Below are 25,717 nucleotides of genomic sequence, written 5' to 3'. Positions count from 1 at the left end.
TCAATATCCATCCTTTTCTTCACTTGTAACCATGTCATGCGTGAGCCACAACTCTCACTCCTCAGCACTCAGCAGGCACTGGTGTTGCTCATGATGCCCTGGTACTGAGCTTAGTGATGTACTTCATCATGTGGCACTATAGGCAGCCACTACCAGTCAGCTGGAATTGGCTTACAAAATGAAACATGTTCATTATCGCTGGGCTGGGATGAATCCCAAAGTCACCATTATAATAGATTTCCAAGGTAGAAGATGATTAATGTCTAATGGAAAACATTGAGTTTTTACTGATAGCTTAAGTATAATAGTGTTTTCTGCCCTGAAATTGTATTTGGAAGAAGTATTCTATAAGAAAGTACATTATAGAGTTAGCCTCCGTTAGCAAGAAGACCGATGCCCTGAAGTTGTTCCCAATGTAAAAATTCAGTTTAGTGTTAGGTAAGGAAGATGCTCTAATATTGTCTTTTAGACACAACCTACTTGCCTACTTCCTGCAATTGTCAGTTTTCCTGTCAGTAGAAAAGACAAGATGAATATTGATGGTGACAGAAGATTTATTCATGGCTAGTAGCTGGATCAGCTGACTATTCTTCTGCTTTAACAAGGCAGTATGAACCTGTCTTTCTAGAGTGGTGCCATCGCAGAAGTGGTTTCACAACACAGTGGTCTTGGCTAAGGCCCAGACGTGCGCTCAGGTGGTTCTCGAAATCCAGTTGCCTCATTCCATCCAAATAATCCCTCCATAGTGTTTTTTGCAGAAATGATAAGAGCCTAGATGACTTCCTATTTCCTGGCTCCTTTGCATCTGTTTGTTCCTGTGAGCTGTGTCGCAGAGACTGAGCCCTCCATCCAGGGCAGCAATAATTCAGTAAGAGGCCAGGAGCCAGACGAAGAGGAGGTACTGTATGTGCCAGCGCCCCATGTCGGGGAACTTGTAAGGCAGAGACTGCTGTGTGTCAACCCAAAAATAATGTTCCTTGAAATTTATTAATCTAAAAAACACTAATCTTTAATTAGTTATTCCAATATAATGAGCCACTTGTAACCACATAATGGGTGTAAGGTGCCTTTGTGTTTCCTCATCAGAGTTGTGTTGCAGAGAGGGTCGTTAGTCCTTTTCTTCTTTTTGGTTCCAAGACTGGGGTGTGGGGGAGCAGGGATGCAGAGCAGGCTGGCAAGCGGCCCAGGCCTCAGAATTTAAGGAGACCCTCTCACGTGAGCACATGGTGAGTGGCGCCTGAGCCCTGGGTACCTTACATGCCTCACCTATGTCCCAGCCCTGCCCGATACATAGTAAGTACTCAATAAATATGTTAGGTGATTGGCCGAAGGTTCCTCAGCTATTATGTGGTAGTATATACAGAAGATCTACAAATGTTCAGTTGTTTAAAACAGATACACACATGTTAAAAATAAAGCAAGCTAGGAGCAGCTTTGCTTTTGGAACAAAGCTTTGTTATGGCACATTTTCTCTGATAAAGACATGTATTTCCTAAATTAGATTTGAGCCGTTCTTATCATGAATAGTGCAGCTAGGCAACAAAAATGCTTAGAAGGATAAGAGGAAGCTAATATGTCTGATAACCTTTTTCAGAGCTTCAGTCTCCCCTGCCCTGTGCTCCTAGTGGGCACTGAACTGCATGTCCCTGCTAGGACTGGGCAGTGCTTCACAAGCATCAGCTGGAAGTCCTGGGCACCAGTTTGTAGAGAGGCTCATACAAAACCACTGTGGGCCATGTAGCATCATGCCAGGTAAATTCAGGCACACTTGAGCTCCTTAGAGCCCCAATTAGTGTGGACAGCTGTCTAGGGCAGCTTCAGGGAACCCTCAAGTGGAACAGCCACTTGTGGAGGGACCAGCACCTCTAACCTCCACTTACCTTTGATGTAGGATCTTGGAACTTTATGTACAGGTCTAAGCATTCCAAACTTGAGAATGAAAATCCTCTACCAAAAATTTATTTCTAGAATGAAAACAAAACATAATAAAATGATGGTTAAAAATTAATTGAGAGGCAAGAACAAAGCTGATGAAAGGGAAAGAAATAAATGGATAAAGATGAAGTTAGATTTAATAAGAATGCCTCTCATGAGAAAACAAAGGGGACTTATGATACTATAATCTGTGTTTTTTAAGATGCAGAAACTCATGCTTTCTGTGTGTGTGTGTGTGCACATGCGTATGTTTTTCGAGGGAGTGAGAGAATCTAGAATAGCTAGTTCTACAACCAAAGATAAAATCTAATCAGTTTCTTTAAATAAGTTTTTGCTACCAAAATGAAGATGTTACTTAAGGAAAAAATAGATTTATACATGTGTGTCTTTCTTGACATCAAAATGAAGATTGCGGAATAACCTAATAGAAACATAGCAAGTTAATGACTCATTTTGTAAAACCTTTCTTCACCTGTTTTTCTGGAGCTGACAGCATTAGCCTCTGAGACTGGAGTTGGGGCAAAGAGGGGGAGGGGGCTCAGATGCCACACCCAGGAGGGCCCTGTCGTGCTGATGTCTCCACTTTGGGTATGGGAGCTCTGCAGGGATTGGAGATGCGGGGAGTGGTTAGATTGTGAGTCTGAGGACAGGATGATGGGGGCTTAATGTGTTTGTGTCTGGCATCTGAAAATATTGATGCATGTATTTATATATACATGTGTATCTCTGTTTTGACTTGATGGACTTTAAGCATTTTAAGTGTTTTAAGTTTTAACATTTAAACACGAAGATATTCAATTGTAAGTTAAAAGGATTTTCCCAGTTACAATACAGTAACTCTTTTGTAAGAGGAAGAATTTTCCAGAACTGCACTGACCTGCACCCCTGCTCTGGCAGCTCCTAGGTGGTAGGTTCCTGCAGGAGCGTGACTCCAGGGCTTCTCTTCATCCCGCTCCTTACCTGGCTACTTGGGGTCGAATGTGCCCAGCTTGCTTTCCTGTTGCTCACACAATGTGTGTACCAGCCATCTGACTCCTGGCCTTCTAATCCTGACTTCTGAAGAGATATCTTACCTGATTCTGTTTAGACTTGGGATAGAACTAGAGATGAGCCAGTTAATAATTTAACTTTGTCAAGATTTGAGTTCTTCATTCTCTCAGCTGCCTCAGGTGTTACTTTAGTGAAGAAGAGCCCAGGTTGGGTACTGTTATGGGAAAAATTGAGCTGTGGAAGATCACTTTAGATCATAGCACCGTCCTGGCTTCCCTGCCAGCACTGGCTGCTCACAGGATTCTGCTTCAGTTCTGATATTTGTTACTTATAAATTGTACACCCAATTTTTACCTTTAGATTGTTAAGTACACTTGGTATGAAATTGTAACATACTTCTCTGCAGTATGCCTTGTTTTCATTTTATTCCCCATCATAATTTTTCCTTAATTTATTTGGAAATTATGTGGGGGAAATGTGAATATTTATGTGTTTTAAGAATTTACAGCACTAATAGCGGTAAAACAACTGTGGATAAAACATTGTTTTGTATTGTATCAACTTAGAATATCTTGCTTTTTTTTTTGAGGTGAAATGGAGGAGTTTTACACTTTGTCTTCAATCTCGTTAAATAGAATTACTGTGTGCTGGCGTCACCTGGAATTTCTTAACATGGAATATTGCTTTTGCTTGTGCCCTTACTGGGCTTTTGGGTTCTCGCTACATGATGGTTTGCCCTTGCTGATCCTTGAAATAGAGTTTAACATTTTGTTACATTTGTTAAAGTAAGAGGTCCTTAAGTAAAGTGGCAAGTTCTTTCTTAAATCTAATTCGTAAAAGTATCTGTGTAGAAAAAGATTAGCTGTCTAAATTGGATTTTCCATGATAATCATGTAAACTTATGTGAATTATACCAATTATTACTAAGACTATTATTATTAAATGGATTTTAATATTAAAACATTTTGTCTAACATCTTTAATTTTTATACATTAGTTACATGGGCAAATCAAGTCATGATTTGATCGAGAAGAAATTTATAGGTGGCCTGACTGAAAATCTAAATGAGCAATTAAAGTGCATAAAGTAGAGAACAGAGTTCTTAGAAGTAAGGATGATGGCTTGCTAACTCGAGGATATATTGCTACATGAGAGATGACATCTTCAGGGTATAATTACTAGAGCAGGTTTATTTTTGTTAGGCTTAAAGGAGCTGAGACTGGGCATAAATGGTTCTCTTCTGATTTCCTTCCTGTAGTTTCACCAGTGATCATTAAGGAGTGGGCAGCTTACAAAGGGAAGTCTCCGCAAACCCCGGAACTGGTGGAAGCTCTTGCCTTCAGGGAGTGGACCTGCCCCAACCTGAAGAGGCTCTGGCTGGGGAAGGCAGTGGAGGACAAGAACCGCAGGATGAGGGCCTTCCTGGCGTGCATGAGATCGGACACTCCAGCCATGCTCAACCCGGCCAGCGTGCCCACTCATCTCACGGTGCTGTGCTGTGTCCTACGGTAGGTGTGGCACAGCAGCCACAGGTCCTGCACACAGAGACATGTCTGTATGACCTACAGTGTGGGGGGTATTCCAGATGCAGCGTGTTGTTTGTTGAAATTTTTCTACATCTGATTTACGTATATTATAGAAATATAGGCCATGTAAATGCAATGAGGATTTTGAATTGATGCTACATGTTTACAGAATAGGTATATTTGATGAACATGTATGTTATAAAAATATAATTTTAAACAGTTTATTTTTTAAATATTAAAGACTTTTAAGGCTATTGGGGGGATTATGTTATATATTATTTGGGATTGTTCTGTAAGGAAAATATGTCTCTTCTTCCCTCTTTATTTGTTTAATCATGTGTAGATCAGTATGGACTTGTGGTTATGTTTTATTCCTAGCATTATAACCTGATGTATCCTTGTTTATTCGGTTGTTCAGATTGTTTCAGCTTGGGCTTTGGGAGCTTATTCAGTGAGCTCCTGTCTTGTCCCCCCAGCGTGTCCTTGCATTTTTGGTACCACAAGATGCCCAGGCTCATCTGTATCTCCCCTGCCCTACCCTGCAACCTGCCTATAAGGGACCAGCTTCTCCTGGAGAGAGGGCTTGAAAACCCTGGGCACTGTGCTTCTAGGCCCTCTCATTTGGCGGGCTGTGACTGCCTGTGTAAACACCATTGGTGTTTTGGAGTCAGTTTGAGTTGGCATACATACGTGTATCAGATTTATTAGTTTTGGGGTTTTTTATTTTTTTTTTAGACTAATTTCACACTTAGGAAAAAGTTACGAGTACAATACAAAGAGCTTTTTATTATCCCAGATTCTTGAGTGTGATTTTCTAACAAACAAGGACACTTCCTCTATAACCACAATATAGCCATCAGAATCAATCAACATCAATACTTTATTTCTGTCTTTATTTCATAGTCCATTTCAGACCCTCTCTTTGTATTCAGAGGTAAAGTTTTATCGGTTTCCAGAGGGCAGATGCTCGTGGAGGGCATGGCTATACATCTCTCTGCTCCTTGTGGTCCTGTCCAGGCTGTGCATCTACATTCTGACCACTTGGTGAAGGGAGTGTCTGCAGGACTTCTCTAGTGAGACCACTCTGTTCCCATATTTCATGGGAGGCACTTCGCAACTTTGTGAACATTCAGTGTTTTTCTATTAATGTAGACAGCTCTGTCTTCTTCAATGGTTTTTAGTCTCTTGCTACCATCATTTAATTTGATGCTTTATCTCACCTCTTGGGCCAGTTGGGGCCTTGTCTGGCTGGCCTCCTGTCATGTCTCCATCTTTCTATGAGCATTTCTTTGCAGAAATGTTTTGACCTCACCTAGATGCCCCTTTCTCCCTGCAGCCCTGGTTCCTGGTGGTGGGAACAGTGTAGGACACCAGGCCCTCCTAGTGTGTTTACAGTTACACATGTGCCCATAAGCTTCTGGGCTTATACTTCTGGTGCCTCCAACTTGCCTGTCTCAACTCTCTTTCCCTATATGTGTGGCCTCTGACCCTGGCAGACAGCGAGAGCCTGAGGCCCAGCTGCCCTCCAGGCCCTAACCTGCCCAGCCCCCTGTGTCCAGTCCCTCTGGGCTGGTGCCTCATCCTCAGGCTCCTGATGTCTACTAAGTCTCACCTGCTTGACTGAGGACAGGGGACAGAGCTTTAGTCAGGTGTTTATTTCCTGAAGTTTCTTAAATTCATAACAGACTTTAAAGCCAATAACTTACTTAGAAGCCTTTCTTTAATTAAATTGAGGTTGACTAAAATAAGCATAACGTGTTAGTTTCTTATTTTATTTCCATTGATAATTAGCTAGTGAGAAAGACTAGTTCTTTGTTTTGGTTTTTGAATCTTCTGGTTTCCTCTGATGGAATATTCATTTATGGACCTGCTTTTATCAATAAAAACATTATATTTGTCAAAAATTTAAGATTAAGACTTGCAGTATTATAAAATTAATTAGAAGTAATAAATTTAGTTACTTTGTAGTTAATCTCTTCTAAGTTTAAAATGATGCGTGGCCTTTGATTTGTTGGGGCAGCTATCTACCATATGCCTGACCTGAAGAGCCTGTCAACTTAGGCTTATGGGGCAGCCTTGCATTAATGTAGGATGAGTTACTGCTGTTGGGAGCAGGGTGCTCACGTCATTTCATGCCTCTTGGGGTGGTGGTGCCTTCACATCTTGTCTGCTCATGCATTCAACCACGTGGGGCACTGGACATGTCTCCATCTTTCTATGAGCATTTCTGGACACACTCTTCCTCTTCATGTATATTGGTCCTCGTGGCCCTTCCTGGGCCATTACCCCAGAAACAGCTCCACCTCTTTTAGGCACTGTTCAGATGGCTTTCACAGAGCCTTCCCAGACTTCAGGACTGTCCTGGTCCCTGTTTTTAAGACAGTCTTTATTGTTGAGTTTTGTTTTGTTTCTGTAGTTGTTTATGAAAAAGTACTCATTTTAAACCTTGAAAAGATTAATAAATGTAACTAATAATCTTGGATCTGAGCGAATCTCGTCCTATGCTCATCTTGGTGGTGTCAAGACACTGCAGTGAGTATAGTGCAGGCCCCCATACTCAGGTGGAAGCCAGATAATGTGCTTGATGTGAAGAGACTGTTGTTTGTGGGGTGGGCGCCTGGGGTCAGGGTTTTCCCCACTTGGAAAGATTTAGTTTTAGATCCCAAGGAGAAGCATTGCACTGAGATGAGGTGCAAGGAGTTTTAGATCCCAAGGAGAAGCATTGCACTGAGATGAGGTGCAAGGAGTTTTAGATCCCAAGGAGAAGCATTGCACTGAGATGAGGATTGGGAAGAGATGAGGGAGGGACACTCTCATGGGACGAGTCCTGTGGATTTAGGGCTAGAACACTATAAATGTGTTAGTCTGTTTCCACTAAGACAATCCATTCTACCTTCTGTTTTTGAGGCCATGGGAGAGCAGGTGAAGGAAACCTGTATTTGGTCAGTGGGTATGACTTAAGAACATGGGGATTGGCTGAGTAGGAGGTTTGAAGTTTCGGAGTAAAGAATGTGGAGCATGGGACAGAGAGTGGGCAAAGACGAGTAACAGAGTTGGTGTGTGCCTCCGAGAGACCCCGGAGTATGGGCTGTGGGCTGAGGCTGGCAGCCCAGTGGTTGTTCTCTGGAGACATTACAGCCTGGAGACATTACAGCCATGTAACAAGAGAAGGGCTGCCGAGGTCAGGCTGAAGCTAGGGATGGGGGGAATGGACAAATGACAGAGACTGCGTCTTGGACTAGGTGAGGCCCTGCAGCGTGACCCTTAGCCTTGATGACTGGGTTGGGACAATGGTCGGCAATTGCAAGGCCAGGCTGTCATTCACAAAGACTTCTTCTCTGTCTTTGATCATTTTGGGTTTTTCGTCTGTGTAATTTCAAACTTGAAGAAATTGTGAAGTTAATACAAAGCTCATGGTTGTCCTTCATCACATTTTCCACTCATTAAATGTTCTACTGCATTGGCTTTTTCCTCCTCTCTGTGTGTATCCTTGTGTTTGTCCTGAATGCTTCAAATGTAAGTCGTGGATATGATGTCTCTTTACCTACCCCTAAGCTCTTTAATCTGTGTTTCCTAAAAAACAAGGACATTATCAGAATCTAAAAAATAATACTGATACATCTCATGTATAGATCTTACTCACATTTCACCAGTTGTCCCAATAATGTCCTTTATTAGCAACAGAAAATCTTGGCTTGTGCTTGTGTTCAGTTGCCATGTCTCCTCCAGTCTCGACTGCTTCTCCTCTTTCTCTGGGTTGATGCAGAGATGTTTCTGAAAAACGAGTCCTGGTTTGTCTGCACACCTGGGATCTACAGATGCATATAAACAAATAGAAACAGTATTGACACACAGGCGGCAGCCCTTAGCTGCAGTTTGTCAACCTCTGTGGAGGCTGCTTCTCACTCTAGATTTATCCATGTTCCTTCAGGGTGAGATTCCATTTCTGCATTTGGGGCAGGCATACGCCAGCAGGGAGGTGGTGGTCTCCTTGCTGCTTTCGCCAGTGGTGTTAGCATCCATATGTTATTTATGTTCCAGATGTGATGTTTGGACAGCAATCGGGAGGATGGGGGAAGAACAGCAGCCAGATCTCTAGAATTCTTGTAGCAGAGGGCCACCCTCCAAGCAGTGCAAGGCTGAAGCAAGTGTCCAGAACAGAAGAGAGGCAGCCTTTCCCGGGTACAGCCCAGAAAAATAGACAAGATCCAGGAGAGCTCAGATTCTCCTGAGGGGACAGACTAGGTTACGTTCTGGAAGAGCTCAATAAGTAAGATAATAGGATGGAGGGTGTGAGCCCCCAGACAGGACTCAGAGAACCAGCAGAGCCTATTCCAACACCTGAGGAGCACAGCCAGGGTCCAGCACCCATACTCCTAATGGGCAGTGAGAGGAGAGCGGGAAAGGGGCATCTACAATATTCTCACACCTCCCTGATAGGAAACTTGAGGCTCAAAGAGAAGGCATGGAAAGGAATGTCTGGGGAAAACAGCGACGTAAAAGAGGCTGAGGACACTGTCAGTGCACAGCTACAAAGTAGCGTGGACAGATGAGATTAACTGGGTGTGCCATTGGCGCCATCCATGTTTATGGTATTGAAGCTGTGTGTTTATGTACATGCATATCTTTATATACATTTCACACACTTTCTGCATCCAGAAAGGCTTTCCTATGACTTACAGTGAGAAAGAGGTAAACAGTAACTTTGTTAAAATGTAATAGGAAGCCACGTAGAGGAAATAGCAGGTATTCGAATCAAAAAGGCTATTTGTTGTTGCAGCTAAACTGAGTGCTAGAGTCTTTGTTGCCAAGAAAACCAGGAAAGATCGTGAGAAAAACAGCCTGTTTCCAAGACAGTTTTTTTTTTTTTTCTGATTCATAATTTTTAAAGGAACATCTAGCCAGGGGCTAGGGATAGAGGGAGTTATTGTTTCATGGATTTGCAGAATGAAAAGAGTTGTGAGGATGGATGGTGGGGATGGCTGTACAACACTGAGTGTACTCAATGCCACTGCACTAATGGTAAATTTACTAATGGTAAATTTCATGTCATGTATATTTTACAATTTAAAAAAAATATGAAATAAAAATAAAAGAGATGTATAACATGGATATTTTGGCAAAGAACATTATATATTGAGCATAGTCTTTTCCACAGAAATGTTTTTCATACAACAGTGGGGAGACTTTCTCTGTATTTGCTGTTTCTTGCATCAAGCCCTGATTAAAACTCAGTAAGACCATTGTATTTAAGATTTGTGGCTCTCAAACAATTGCAAAGGGTGTTGTTTTGTCCTTGCAAATATTGACAGTCTAATGAAATAAAGTTTTTACATCATTCTTTTAAATAGATCTGATTGGATCTAAATACCACAGAGATTTAACTTCTACTCTTCACTTACCTTGAAATTCATTTCCTTCTTACTAATACTACATAATTTTACCATGACATATGAGTTCTGTGCCTCAATTTCCCCACTCTCAAAGGGGACAGTGATGGTTCCTCATTAGAGTTGCTATGATTACATGAGGACCCAGTGGATATAAATGCTTAGACCAGTGGCTGGCACCTAGCAAGCACCTAAGTTTTTCTGTTCGGGATTTTTATTGAAAATACTTCTTTTAATCAACCGGATGGAACTTCCTCCTTTACCCATTATTCATGTTCCTGTGGATTAATATTAATTATTAAAATAACAAGCTAGGACTTTGCACCTACTCTGATTCTGGCTTTTGTTGACTTAGATTTTAAGTCCTGAGAAAACTTCCAGGTGGAACTGGAAAGAGCTTTGTGAGGTATGTCACAATTCTCCAAACTCCTTTTGAACTATCTGCCAAGGATGACATAGGAACCTCTCACCAGAAGTTATTTTTAGTGGTCAGCTGGCAACTTGATTAGATTATTCTTCAATTTTTTGCTGAATGCAGGGAATTGAGAAGTGTTGGGCTTGAAGAGGACTTAATGACCAGGTTCTTAGTGGTTAATCTCTCATTTTCTCACCCTAAACATTATCTGTGGTTGTGCCTTTGCTTAATGCCCTAGAGTTGTCGCAGGGGCTCTGCACACAGTAAGGTAAGTAAGGGCAAGAAGATTAGTAGAAAAAAAGTAAGTTGGACACCTGGTGGTTCTTAGGCAGAAAGTACGCATAGATATGGTAGATTTAGAAATTGACTTCCTGTCAGCTGCTCAGACCAGGGCCTGTAGACACGCATGCTGAAGGCTGCAGCTTTAGTTCTCATTCTGGGGTACCTTCCTACTTAGTTCCTGTACATTCATCTGCCACTGCCGGAGCCCCTTGTGCAGAGGATTCACATGACACTCGCCCTTCATCAAGGGAGTAATCTGGACCTGGGATCTGCCTAATGGGTATCCTGTCTTGAATTAAAATAAATAAATCATATAAATTTTGTACTTATAATGTGTTTTCAGGACTTAAGCATTTCACAAGAGTGAAGTATTAAAAATCACTGACCAAACTGGTTTGTAGTATGTATAAATTTAGTGTGCTGTTTTTAATGACTCTAATATCAAACATGCTGATCAGCCCAGGTGATGATTCGGTGTTTATTTGTAATTGGCATTATCCAGTGAAAATAGAAAAGCTAAGTAAGAAATCTATATACACCTCCTTAGCTTGTGTCACCCAGATCTCCTCAGAACCTGAACAGGTTGTGTATGTGACTGGTGACCACTGCATCCTGACTCCAGAACCCCTCTGTCCACCCCTGCAGGTATATGGTTCAGTGGCCCGGAGCACGGATACTGCGTCGTCAGGAGCTGGACGCCTTCCTGGCTCAGGCATTGTCTCCCAAACTCTATGAGCCCGATCAGCTGCAGGAGCTCAAGGTAACTGATGCCTCCTTCTTTGTCCTGGAGCCTTGCTCTGGAGCTCATGGGACAGCTCACCTCACTGGTGCACCACACTAGTAATACTAAGGATGCAAACTTGAGAGCCTTCAGGGCAAAGGGAATTTCCTTCCCGGCTGTGGAAACAGTCAACTCTACTTTTGTCCGACAAAGATTTTCCCTTGTTTACCAGTGGGTGTTTATTCTTGTTTTTCACATCAGGAAATAAACTTGCCTTTTATTTCAGGTTGGGATCCCAAATCCTGGGAGGGCTTGGTCCTAAGAGTTTCCTAACATCTGGCCAGGATCTTTTTCTTATTTCATTCTGATGTTCCTAATTACAACATTCGTTTTCTCTAAAAAGTAGTCTTTGTCCTCCTAGTATTGTAAATCCCTTTTAAAAAACCACTTGAAGAATATACCATCATTCCTGTGCCCTTTTAGTTAGCATTTAACATCGTATTCTTTTTAATTTTCCCTTCCAGTGATTCCTTTTTGTTCTTTAATTGTTTTGACAATATTAATTTTCTCCACGTTGTCACCTGATTTTTCAGTGTGCTTATCTTTCCAGTGCACTTTTATTAGTTGCTGTGTTCGCATGGCTGTACTTGCTTTCTAATTTCTACGCTAAATTTTAGAAAGTTCAAGACTTTTGAGAGTTAGCTGAATTAGTAGATCTGCCTTTTCTTTTTAATATATAGGGTTTTGATTTTTTCTTTGCCATCGGTTATTTATTTATTTATTTATTTTACAAAGTTTGATTTGTAATCAGGTACTCTCTTTTGACAAAATCGCCTTCACTTTTAGATCTTTTTGCCATTCTTTACGAAGGCGTTCTTTCCCTGCAGAGGAGTTTTAGGCTTGCTTTATAGATTTTCAGTATTGTGCAGTTGGGGCTCAATAAATTTCCGGTTTCCCCTAAATTATTGAGCTAAATTCAGTAATTTGGTATTGAGTGACCATCGACTGTGGGGAGCCCATGTCGTTTATGGTCACCATAGACTTCTGATGACTTTGAAACAAGCTAAATAAGACAACAAAACAGGAGAGTCTACCTCAAATTGTGTTCTTTACTATATAGATTAAGCCTTTCTGTTAGACAGAAATTATTATTTTTTAATGGTTTTGAATTTAAGTTTTTGTACAAGAATATTTGGCCGGGTGTCCCGAGAGGCTGGTACTAAGCTTAGGCTCTCCCTCCCGTGTCCTACAGTGTGGTGCCATCACCACCATCTTCATCACCAGACTGTGCTCAGGGGTGTTGTAAATACTTTTATTAGAGTGTGGTGCCATCCCTCTACCTCTACTTCCTGTTTCTCTTATTTAGATTATTACATCAGTATTGACATCCCAGTTCTGAAAATCAGACCGCCAGGTATCAGGTATGCCCACCAAGCCTTATTCACCATCAAGTTGCTTTTACTCCAAGTTCATCTTTTCTCCCATATCCTTTTCATTTTTGGATCAACACATAGGATATAACTTTTGAGACAGTTACACTCTAAGCTTTCATTTTGGTTCTTTTGAGGTCTTAATACTTTCATGGTTTTCTCCTGATTCTTCATCCAAAGCTAGGTATTTCTAGAGCTATGTTAGGAAGTACAGGTACTTCAGGCCCACCCCGTCCCTTCGGCTCTTCTGGTCTGGAGATCTGTGTCCCCTTCACCAAGGGCAGCCTGCATGCCAGCACTCCATTCATGAACAGCATAGATTCTGAAAGAACCAGAAGGAGAAATAACAGCTTTCCTTGGGTGGAGAGGTAGTTGGATTTTTAAGATTAAAGATCCTCTCAGCTATGAGATCGAGAACTGATAAGAATAATCATTATTTAAATGCTACAAAAATCCCTATGTGGAGCTGAGGAGGGGGTCTCAAAATTCAATGATAGAAAAGTAAATTTTAAAATTGCTTTTTTCTTTAACCTAAAAGTTGTTTAATATATCAAAAGCAATGACGATACTTTTCTATAAAACACCATTTCAGTATGTAGGATATAGTCAACTCTTGATATTTGGTGTTGTTTTAGGGGCCGTTATCCAGTTTGTGGATTGCCCAGACCCTGTTTTTCTTCTCCCACTTCTATTATGTGCTTTGAGAAAAAAGAGGAAAAGAGAAAGAAAAGACCCAATTCTAATAATTTGGCCTCTGGTTGGCTTTTCTGATGGGAGGTTTGGTGAGAAAAGATGTTGAAACCGTTAGTTAAGATGACTTTATAAGAGTTTCATCTGGGTTGTGCTCTGTCCACCGGCTGTGACCATGAACAGTTGAGTGTTCTGTGTGGCTCCTTGAGGACCTAGGGCAGTGACTGACGCCCCTTCCTCTGGTATATTTTTTATGTGCTTTTAGGTTACCAGCATGAATGTAATTACTGAGGTAGAATCAGCACTGACACTGGAGGAGGGTGGGTAAAGGACGAGGAGAAGAACCTTTGTACAGTTTCAGTATTTGCCCAGTTTTGTTCTCCTTGCTCTTGACATTCCTATAATTGCCTTAATTCTTCTAACAGTTTTACATGCCAAATGCAGAATATAAAAGATGGAAAACGAAGAGCTTTAAAGACAGTCTTAGGGGCTGCAGCCTGTCTGTGGTGCCTATAGGTAAATAGGACAGATCATAGTAAGAATCTGCTGCCCTGTAATTAGAAGTCAGACAAAGTCACCTTACTGGAGTTTGGTTCTTAAGCTAATTGGGCAGAGTTTAAGTTCCATATCTGTATTTCCTATAAAGACAGAAAATTTTGTCAACATTAATCTAGTTGACAAACTTTGAATGATTTATCTTACTTGGTATAAGATAATGAGGTTGGAGTGTAAATATTTCAGCAATTTCTGTTGTCAAGGGTTTAGTTTCTCGTGCTGCCAGTTACCAGTTTTGTGACCTGGAGTGTTCTGTGACTCAGTTTCTCTATCTATAAAATGGATTACTAAGAGCAGTACCTGTATGATATGATTGTTGAAATCTAAATGAGATAATACATGTAAAAATACTTAGAGCAGTGCCTGATACATATTTATTAAAGTTCCTTATAAATATCAGATAGCATTCTTTGTATAATTAACATTTAGGGACAGACATATAAATTGCTATGTAATTTTTAAAAAATCTTCAAATGAGGCAAAATCTACACAGAAATTGAGATTTTATTCTCATTATTTAGATAACTTTTAAGAATTTTTCTTTGTTAAATCAATGGTAATTGTCATTACCAAAATAGACTTGGAAATCACTTTTTAAAGCCATAAAAACACAATTCCTTAACAAATGATGAGGCCATTTAAAATAAATAATATGTGTAGGCTTCTCCATTCCTCCTGTCAGCTCACAAGGAGCTTACTCATTCTGAATAGGGTGCTTCTGTGCTCCACACACCGGCTATCCTTTCTTAACCTTAGCTCTCAGAGAACTGTCTGCCCAGAGTGGTTTTGAGCTATATTAGTCAAATAAGGGTTTGTTGTTGATATGACCAATACTACTAGTGACTAAGAAATGACAGCAGCTTCATCTTTCTCCAGAAGGCTACTGCTGGCACCTGTCATAGCTTTGGGTAATGAGCAGACATCTTTAGAGCAGCACAAGCACCATCATCGCCTTTCTCTCAGCCTTGATTTGGACCCAGAGGCTGTGACCAGCAGAAAGAGAGCAGCTAGAGGCTAGGCTGCTGAGCCCCTGCAGAGGGGCCAGGAGGGGGCAGGGTGGGTGTCTGCATAGATAGCCCCCAAGCTGGGTTGAGTGTTGCTGCTGTGCCATGTTCCCAGAGTGTCAGCTTTTAGGGAGGATAAATACCCGTGTTCTGCCTGAAGACTCTCAGAGGAGAAGGCAGGTTTCATTTTCTCTCTGCAGCGCAGAAACAGGAATCAGCTGAATTTGTTTTCTGTTTGACCCTCTCTTTCTCCACTTTCTGCTCATCTAATTCCATCACCTGACCCCACCTGCCCTCAACTGAACATGTTTAGTTCCTCTTTCTAACACTGTATGAGTAAAACAGGAGCCAATGGGGTGGGCCGGGAGGGGTAGACAGACTTCTCCAGGTTTAGGATGTTCTGAACTGCATTGACTTAAAATTCAAAACAAAACAAAAAAAGGTTGGAAAATGCAGTGTTAGCTGATAATGGGGATTGACAGCACAAAGCAGAAGATATTTATAAATTCCTCAGTATTTCCACTGGAATGACCTTTTTTCTTTATAATGAAAAGTCAGTTTACCTGCCGCAGTTAGGCATTGCTTAGGTTGATACCCTGAAAAGACTGCATTCTTTAGACACTATCACCTTAGAAAATAAGCATGCCAGGTGGGAAGACAGAAACCAGGACAGCTAAAACTCAGTCCTGGATAATCCACAAACTAGGTCCTTCACAGACAGATAATCAAGAGTTGACTGTATTTTTAAGTTCCTCACCCTGCACATCAGATGCTAGGAGAGAGGGCTGTGTGCACACAGGAGGGCTCCAGCAGAGACCCTGGGATACAGTCTCTAGGTTCTGATAGTCTGCATGGTTCAGATACAATGTTTTTGTTGTTGTGTTCTTTCATTTATAAGCTATCCATTTCTCCTAAAACATTTTGACAGTGTCATTAATAAGTTGCTATCTTAAAACATTAACATATAAAATAATGTAAACATAAAGTACAAGTTTTATAATGAAATTATACCAAGTAATTTTTTAATATAACTACTTGAAAAATGCATAATCTTATTAGAATGTTCCTTTTTACAATCTTTCTGTTAATATACTACCAGTGTATAGAATCTGAAGTGAAAATTTTATTTCATAAATGAATTGTGGGCTTAATCGCTGAGACTATTAATAATTTGTTACTTTATCATGTGTCAACCTTAAATACAGTATTACTTTAGACTTGTATAACACTTCACAAATTCCAAACTGAAATATTTCAGTATATTTATAAAACAGTCTCTTAAATTTAAATTTGTTAAATAACATAAAAAGTCTTTGTGTTGAGACCAGTGCTAGGTTCTTATACAGTGTTGATTGACATATCTGCTTAGGATGTCTGGTTCAGGGATATCCTGGTTAACCATGGAGAGTTATAGTCAGATATTGTGAGAACTGGGTACTGCAGTACTCTTACTCCATAGAAATCACTCTTTTCCATTTAAAGATTGAGAACCTCGACCCTCGAGGCATTCAGCTGTCAGCTCTCTTCATGAGTGGCGTAGACATGGCCCTGTTTGCAAACGACGCATGTGGCCAGCCTGTGCCCTGGGAACACTGCTGTCCTTGGATGTATTTTGATGGGAAGCTCTTCCAGTCTAAACTCCTCAAAGCAAGCCGGGAAAAGACCCCACTCATCGACCTCTGTGATGGTCAGGTCAGTTTCAGGAACACAGGCTGTTAGGGGTGGGGGAGGAGGGGCTGGCTGCCTCCACCCGGAGGGAATAACACTTACTGGCTAATTGGTCATCTTTCATACGGAATTTATAATGATGCCATGCTACAGGATTCTGTTTTCGATTGGGCCCAGCCCCATGCGTGAGTCAATGTCAGTTCAGTGCCCACATGAGCCAAAGACTAGGTACATACTACACTCTATTCTCATTTTTCACAGTAATTGTGTTCTATAAATTTGCCTCAGACAATGAATTAGCAGATACTGAACCTCTGTTCATAGGGGAAACACAGGGTTAGGTTCCTGTGATCCCGCAGTCACAACATCTTTGTTATCTGATCAAGACATAACCTTGTTTATGTGTGTTTCTGTTTAAAGACATCTTAATAAATATATATTGTTAATTTGCTCACATTGAACTCAGGGCCAGCAGCACTATAACTCAGCCTGAACAAAGCTCATCTAACACATGTATTTTCTCCATAAGGCACATCATAGCCTGGCACTTGGGAACACAGACATTACTTAGCACTGTGCTTGGAGCCATGTCAAAAGCAATTTCACCCACAAAAACCGGAAAAATGTGGCACTAAGTAGATGGCAAACAGGACAATTGTTTACAGTATAAAAGCTGAGGTAAAGGCAGAGTTTCACCCTTTTCAACCTCAGCTGGCAACTCAAACTATCCCCCTGCCCCCCTGCTCTGCGCATGTCTGCAAATGACCATGAGATCGCCGAGTATTGATTTTATGGTTACAAATACGTTTTAGCAAGTAGGTGAATTAGCAAATGTGGAGCTTATGAATAATGAGGCTCGACTGTGCTTTATAATTCTAATTAAAATTAAAAATAAAGTAGGTTATCAGGTTATTTTGTCCTATTGCATAAAAGAGGCTCGCATTATCTTCAAGCTTTTAAACTTTAGACTAGAAAACATGCAGTCTCTTAAAGACTGATTTACAGAGTAAGCAGATTTTCACATTCTCTGGTTAAAGATTGGTTGTACACAAGACATTCCAGTTGAATGTTTTAAATGTTATGAACTTTGTTCAGGCTGAGTTATAGTGCTGCTGGCCCTGAGTTCAGTGGAATTTGACATACGCAAGTTGTACAACACATGTTTGTAGAGGTTATGATGTTTTCCATGATGTAACTAACGTGAAATGACAGGATGGTCATCTCATGAGCAGCCTCGGAGTCAGGTCAGGTCCTGTCCAGAAGAGAGAGTTTCAGGTTTCCCTTAGGAAGCATCTATCAGTATGTGCCTTATTTCCCTTTCTAAAATGCAGTGAATACCTGCCCTAATACTAAATGAATAGGAAAGTAAACTCTAAAGATGTGAACTAGTAGGCATTATTTACCAAGCAGTACATGAGCGGGAGGAAGGATGGTTGGGAATGTGGTCTGTCTGGACTTAGCCATTGATTTTGAGCCCCAAACCCACAGTTACAATTAATAACTTTTATAGTAAATGTTTCTCACCTGAAGATATGTGCAGATAGTAGGAATTCATGTTTATGAGATCAAGTGGTATCTTAATTTTTTTGCATTTTTGCTTTTGCGGTCATGTTTACATTCTGCAGACAAGTACTGTGGAACAGACTGATGGGTAAATAACTAGACATGGCATAGCAGTCGATTTATCATTTCTATCCTATTTATTCCAATTCAACTGAAACCTTGTGAATCACGTTTTCACATGCCAGTGCTTGACTTGCAGGCCGAGCAAGCTGCCAAGGTAGAAAAGATGCGGCAGAGCATTCTGGAAGGGCTGAACTTCTCCCGGCAGAGCCTTCCGCTCCCCTTCCCGCCGCCCTCGGCACTGCCTTTCTACCCCGCCTCTGTGTACCCTCGGCACTTCGGGCCCGTACCCCCGGCTCAGGGCCGGGGTCGAGGCTTTGCAGGTGAGTGTGTCTACCACTATAGGTAGGGCCTTGTTGCTTTGGGGAGACAGATGTGCACACAGTTTGCAGGCCACTTTAGTGGGCCATATCTTGCCGTGTTGAGATCTTTAATTAACTGTCAAGCTTAGTTACGAAGTTCGTAGCAACAACTCTTAATGTCAGAAGGGAGCAACCTTGATCCCAGAAGAGATTCTAGGAAAGGGAGAGAGGGAGCTGCAAAAGCTGTTGTAGAGATGAGATTTTAAAATTAGTCAGTCTTGCTGAAAATTCTGCTTATGCTTATGATTTAAAATTTTCTCTCATGTGAGGTTGGGGGAGTCCTCTTCCACTAAGGCCACCTCCCGGCCATGATTGAGCCATGGGATAGTGCCTGGTTGCAGGAGGTTCCTTCAAGATTGGGCGAGATGGCATTTCAGTGTTCTGGTGATGACAAGAGGGGCCGGGAGACCCCCTCCCTGGCAGTTGATGGTGTAAGCACAAAAACTGAAGGAGACGGGGATCACTGTGCTCGAAAGTCCTCCGAGGCTCTTTCCTGAACCTGGTTCCTCACGGCTTCTCCCGTCTCTCTCCACCTGGGTCCCACAGGAGTCTGTGGCTTTGGAGGCCCCTATGGGGAAACTGTAGCAACAGGCGCTTACCGTGCCTTCCGCGTGGCGACGGCAGCAGGACACTGTGGAGCCTTCTCAGGCACTGACGGCAGCAGGACTAGCAAGTCGCAGGGCGGTAATTATGCCATGCCTCCTAGAGCTTCTGTCCGCCAGCAGCTTCCTCACTCCTCTGGCTCTTCTTCTTCCTCTACTGTCCTAACTCTAGTACCACATCCTTTCCATGAGGCTCCTGCCCTGGCATTTGTTTCTGTTCCTCTCCCAGCCCCTGACTGTCCTCAGGTCTCTACAGCAGCTTTGCTGTGGCCCATCTCTGTCTTCCAGCAGGGCCATCACATGTCCATACACAGCCTTTCTGTGCATCTGATCTCCTGTGATAGAATGGGCTGCCTAGTAATACTCAGTGATGTGTCTTTCCTACTTTATTTTCTAACTGCTCCCTCTTGGTAAAGAGGATTATGCATATAGAAGATTCTGAGGCCATAGCAAAATTCCTAGCATAAAAGCTTACCACACTTTGTTTCATGGAAACATTTTAAAAGAAACATCTGATATCAGATATATAAATAAATTAGTTTATTTTAAATTCCCATTGCTTCTCCTCTTGTTTGTATTAAGCTTGCAAAGGAGAAAAAAAGCCTTAATAACATTTAGTTTTGAAATAATGTCTTGTTATTTTGCTGTAATTTGAAGCCTGTGATTTGTGGCTTTGTCACAAATCCTGCATTTTGGGACTGCCGATCTAAACCTGGCCATCAAGTCTGCATTACAGGGTTAGGTTATTCAAATATATTTTTAAATAACTTTGAGGATAGGCAAACCTTTCTCTCTTGACCAGCAATGATTTTCCAGCTCAGTTACTTGGGCACTTAAAGAGGCTTGTGAGAGAAATCTGCGTAGCTGTGAGACGCACAGACAAATGCAGCCCCTCTGTGGCCGCAGGAGCATTTCTCCCTTACCCACTGGATTTGCATGCCCCTTTTCTGCCTCCCCTGAGTTCTCTCTGCTGTCTGGCACTGTTCTTCCAGTTCCTGCATCATGTATTGCAAAGTGATACGTGCTCTCTGCTGCATGATCTGCTTTAGCTCCTTGCAGCCCTGGCCTGGAAACTCATGCTGGCCTACAATTGGGATAAAATGATGGGGGTGAGGGGGTTCTAAGGGTGAAATGAGAGAAGGAACTTGCTTTCTAATTTCCCCAAACTGTATCTGGAACTCAGATCTGTGCTGTCCAGTGTAGTAGTCACTTGGCCACATGTGGCCCTTGAGCACCTGAGCAGCGTATGGGGAAAAAATGCAAAATATCTCATTAATAGTTTTTTTATATCTATTATATGTTAAAATAATATTATTTTGGATATATTGAGTTAAATAAAATAGATATTGTTAAAACATTTCATATGTTTCTTTGTACTTTGATAACATGGCTACTAGAAAATGTAAGGCCTGTCATAGATTTTGTTGGACAGCACTGCCTGGCTGTTGAGTCACCATGGCTGACACCTAGACAGTGGAGAGTTTCTTACAGTCTATTCCATCTTCCTGAGAATGAGATGCTTGAGGTTCTGTTTTGTTTTTATCAGAAGTTTTTGCTATCAGTTAAATATTTGAGAATTTTCTTAGGTAAGTCAGAAAACCTTAGAACATGCAAGCTGCCGGTAATTAGTTAGTGAATACAGTGAATTTGTGACCCAGCATAAGGGAATGCTAATTTAACAGTACAATAAAAAATAACAGGATAGGTTTACTGATTAATTTCCACAGTGTTTGGTTAAGGTAGTAAACTTGGAAGTAAATGCCCAAAGAGAAGATAATATAGTAGAAGGCATGCCATATGCACTAAGGACAATACTTGGTGGAACATATTTCTATTTTGCACACTTTGTAGTTGTAACCTATTTCAGTTGTCATGGGTTCTTTGAATTGCCAACACATTTGTCTTACTTTCAGGTATATATTTAACAACAGTTAAAAACATTAAAATCAAATAATGTGCACATAAATACATAATAAACAAGAAGTCTTCACAAAGTAAGAGAAAGGGCTTCATAAAAAATATAAACCACAACTGAAAAGAAAATGCTTGCCTGTTTCTCTTTGTTATTCTTAGTTCTAGGATTGTAAGCAGGACTTTTTGGTTTATTTTTCATGTAGGAATCCAACCTATACCTTCTCAGGGAGGGAAGCTAGAAATAGCTGGCACCGTGGTTGGCCACTGGGCTGGGAGCAGACGGGGCCGTGGAGGCCGTGGGCCTTTCCCCCTACAAGTTGTTTCTGTCGGAGGACCAGCAAGAGGGTAAGTGCTGAACAATGAAAATGTATTCATATAAATTAAAAAACAGCCTCTCACTTGCTTTTTTCCGTTATGAGTTTACTAGAAACATTTTTATATCATCATTAAATACTCTTTTTCGATATCATTCTTAGTGGTTACATAGGATTGCATTATATATAGCATTGTATAGTTATTTAAATCATTAAGTAATTATCCACACATTATTCAATTAACCATTTTTTAATGTTTAAAACAATAGCAAGTTTGAAGTGCATTAATTTTCAAATTGCATCCACCAGAAATGGACCAAAAAATAAGATTGATTTCTTGGAATAAATCTTTGGTATGACCATGATTTAATCAACTCAGTGCTTCCTATGGCATAAGATTAGATAACTTTAAATCCATTTGCTATTATTTTAAATGCTTTAAATGCTGTCTGTAACAGATTCAGGTCTTTCTGCTTTTGTCCTCTTTTATTCATTCAGGCGTCCAAGAGGAGTTATTTCCACCCCAGTGATCAGAACATTTGGAAGAGGTGGGAGGTACTATGGCAGAGGTTATAAAAACCAGGGTGCGATTCAGGTAATAACACAACATAATGCTGGTGCTGGTTCATTCCTGAATGCCTTGTCTCCTGGGCTAGTGTTTCTGTGCCAGTGCCCAGGGGGTGTTGAGATGTTTCTGTGGGGCCTCTAACATGATGGTGGCATGTGGTGCTCACCAGCTCTAAGTCCCTCAACTCAAATCAATTCCTTGAGGTTTGTACTCGTGTTCGTAGCTGCTCGTACGAATTTACTGAGAATAATCCAAGGCTGTTAATGGTGTTTATAATATAAAACATTATTTAGGTAAGTAGCATTTAGGCTTTAAAAAGGAAATTGCGATTTCTGGTGCTGGGAAAGAACCTCTATACTTTCCTTCTCCTGGACCACCTTGACTAACACTTCCTGAAAGGATCAGTTCCAGAGGAAACAAGTTATGTGCCTGTCTTTAGGAAAGAACTAGAGTTTTCTCTCTTTTGGATATACCATTTTAGGATCTGGATCCTGATGTATTTCCCCTTGCGAATGATCATTTTAAAATACCAGTCAGTCCTAACACTGTAATATGTCGTCTGACTTCTTGAATTATGATATTTAATCAAAGTATGCAGTTTTTTCGGTGCTGTCCATGTGAACATTAACGGGAGTACACCGTTGCAACTCCTATAATAACCCATATTGGGAAACTTAATTGGCCAAGATAAAATAAAACTGCCTTTACCAGTTTTGAACTACGTCAAACAAGTCAAGTACAGAGGCAGTCCTTCCCTTGAAAGTGGTGTGCAGGCAGCCCTTCTTTGTAGCACAGCATCTGGCAAGGGGGAAGGACTTGGATCAGTCTACCCTCCACCCATGCCAATCCCACCCTGACCTTCCTCTACCTTCACAGAGAAGCCATTTTGAACCAAAGGTACTTTTGGCCTCTCAACAGGTTTAGGAGGAGAAGGAGAATGCCAACCTTATTGGAGCTCCAGCCTAGAGCCCGTCTTGTAAAAATGGACTTCGTGGTGTGTTATTGTCATCCTTGGTGGATATGAGGGCCTTTCCTGAGCTGGTAGTAGGAAATGTGTCCTCATGTTGCTTAAATACTTTAATATAAAACATATATACTCAAACTCACACAAAACAAATCTGTAGCTTAATGAGTTATAAGGCAAATACCCACGTGCCATCAATATGTGTTAGATAGCCATACTGAGAGCCCTTCACACTTGATCCCAACGCCTTCTTCTTCTTCCCTCCACCAAAAATAACCAGGACCCAGAATTGACACTATTCTCAGTTATCTCATCCTGCCTGTCGTTTTATCATTCATGTGTGTGTCCCTAGACATGGTAGAGTTTCGTTCATTTTTAGTTTGCTACGTCTTTAGGTCTCCCTCACTTTCTTGTCCTTCACTTTATCTGTTGAAGGACAACTCAGGCATTTTGTGACAGACTTTCGGATCTTGCTGAGTGCACATTCATGGCGTGGTTCTCTGTGTGCCTCTGTTCAAGTCTTTTTTGCACGCTGGTGGCTAGGTCAGGGTACTCCCTCATTCTCGGGTTTGTGGTAAGGCTGGAGTGGAACTGCATGCTTTTGTGTCTACTTGTCTGTTTTTATGTGTTGGACCCACTGGTGCCTCAATGACTAGACTCATTCATTGACTAGGGGTTGTAGAACAAAGATGTTCTCAACCCATCATTTATTTTTCTTCATTTATTGGGGTATTTTTATAGAGATACTTCCCATTGCAACCTATTTAGTGTTCTAGTATTACAGCCCTTACAGGAAAGGCAAGGTCAGTGTGGTGCTGCGGTCACCTTGTCCATCCTAGGCCATTGGACCCTTTGCTGTGACCTTGGGTCCTTAGTAGCTTCCTCTCTAGGGTGTCATCTAGCCCAGCAGACCCACAACACTCTTAGTTTCTTGGTTTCTTTAGCAAGAAATGGCTTTTCAAGACCACAGTGTGAGCACTGATGTGCTCTGAGTGCCATGGTGTCAGTCACTGTTCGTGTTGCCCTGTGTACACAGACACAGCTTCATTTCTTCATACATGAACGTGCACACACACACATACATGCTTATTTTATATGCATTTTTAAAATAGAATCCTCATGAATTCACACTGACGTTTCCAATTTAAACTGAGGACTACGGTGCCTTCATTCGGCCTCTGCATTGTTACTTCTGTACCAAGTTACTGCTGCTGGGCTTTTCCTGTGGAGAGGGGAAGGTATGTGCAAGCATATTGCGTATGCTGTGCGTACACACATATACATGTAGGCTGCTGCTTTTTTCCCCCCCAGTGAAATAACTCAAGAGTTTATATTGACTCTTGATTCATATTTAGGACAGAAGTTTAACTTAACCTTTAACTGTTTATATCTATTCTGTCCTTCCTTCCATCTTGAGAATCTTGGTTCCTAAGAACCCAGGAGAATGATTAACTTAGAATGTCCCATAAATTGTCATTTGCTTCATCCCATGTTGTACACACAGGCGGCTCAAAACAACTCATTGCCATCACCAGCACCATCACTGAGGACAGGGTAAATGTTGGCATATGCTTTTCCTTATTCTCGCATTTTAAAAAAATGGCTGTGCTCTTACTGTCTGCATTGTACAAGCATATGGCAGTGACTAGCATCACCCTCCCTTCAGCCTCATCTGCCCAGGTTCCCTACATCTCTGCATCCCACGCCTCACCAGCCCGTGTGTGCAGGTCCACTTTATCCTTCTGAAGCTCTTTTTTTAGTAGATTCCTCAGAGAGGACTTATGGAAAGAATATTCATTTGAAAACAGTTGTTTTCCTAATATAGGCATAACTCGGAGATATTGCAGGTTCAGTTCCAGACCACCACAATAAAGCAAGTTGTAATCTTTTTGCTGGTAGAGGGTCTTGTCTTCAATTTGTAAAAACGTAACATCTGTGAAGCATTGTAAAGCAAGGTATGTCTGTACTTGAAAGCATTGACTCATATCTGCCCCTCAAGTATGTTATATTGGTGATGTCATTTTCTTCTGTTATAAAGTTTTGCTGTCAAAGACCAATAATAATCTAATTGTCTTTCCCTTTGAAGTCATTTGCTGTTTTGGCCTAAATGCCCAAATTGTTTTTGTTTTTCCCTCAAAGTTTTGTGATACTCCCTGCTTGCTGGTTGCTCTGGTCAGTGTACTCGGTACAGAACACGCTCTTTCCGAAGGCAATTTCAAATCTTGTTTTACATCAGAAAGTTTTCTTGAATTATTAGTTTTTCATTTCTGTTCTTTTTCTTTGCTTGTTTTAATCTCTGGTGTTCCTTTTATGCTAGTCCTTCTGGGTCAGCCTGTAGTGTTTGTCATACCCTCGATTCCTTTTTATATCTTCTTTTAATTTACCTGTTTAAAGTGTATAATTCAATTCAGTCTTTCCTCAAGGTCCTGCAATAGTTACCCAGTAATTCTGGAACATTCATTACCCCAGGAAGAAACCCCTTACTCATGAGCAGTTATTCCCTCTCCCCAGCCCCCCATCCCAACAACCACAGATCTGCTTTTTGTCTTGGTGGACTTGCCCTCTGTACCTTTCTTGTAAATGCACTTCTTCGTTCCTTTTTATTGCCGAGTAATATTCTATTGTGTGGTTGGACCATGCTTTGTTTATCTGTTCATCAGTTGAAGTTAATAGACATTTGGGTTTTTTTTTGTTTTTTGGTTTTTTTTTGTCTGTTTGGCTGTTATGAATAATGCTGCTATGAACATATATGTACAAGTTTGGG

The 25,717-nt window shown here is 41.2% G+C and overlaps 1 protein-coding gene across 1 annotated transcript in view; it reads left to right on the top strand.

Moving 5' to 3' along the window:
• The window catches only part of FAM120A (family with sequence similarity 120A), a 103,007-nt gene that overhangs the window by 72,589 nt on the left and 4,701 nt on the right, over positions 1-25,717 (top strand). The window contains exons 11-17 of the mRNA XM_011384782.2: positions 4,184-4,433; positions 11,184-11,298; positions 16,421-16,630; positions 18,369-18,552; positions 19,138-19,275; positions 21,311-21,452; positions 21,920-22,016. Of these exons, the coding sequence (XP_011383084.1) occupies positions 4,184-4,433; positions 11,184-11,298; positions 16,421-16,630; positions 18,369-18,552; positions 19,138-19,275; positions 21,311-21,452; positions 21,920-22,016 (1,136 nt within the window). The remainder of the gene's footprint in view (positions 1-4,183; positions 4,434-11,183; positions 11,299-16,420; positions 16,631-18,368; positions 18,553-19,137; positions 19,276-21,310; positions 21,453-21,919; positions 22,017-25,717) is intronic.

The sequence above is a fragment of the Pteropus vampyrus genome, unplaced genomic scaffold, assembly GCF_000151845.1.
Source record: "Pteropus vampyrus isolate Shadow unplaced genomic scaffold, Pvam_2.0 Scaffold623, whole genome shotgun sequence".
Lineage (NCBI taxonomy): Eukaryota > Metazoa > Chordata > Mammalia > Chiroptera > Pteropodidae > Pteropus > Pteropus vampyrus.
The sequence above is the reverse complement of the archived record's forward strand: the minus strand, read 5'-3'. Positions and strand labels throughout refer to the sequence as shown.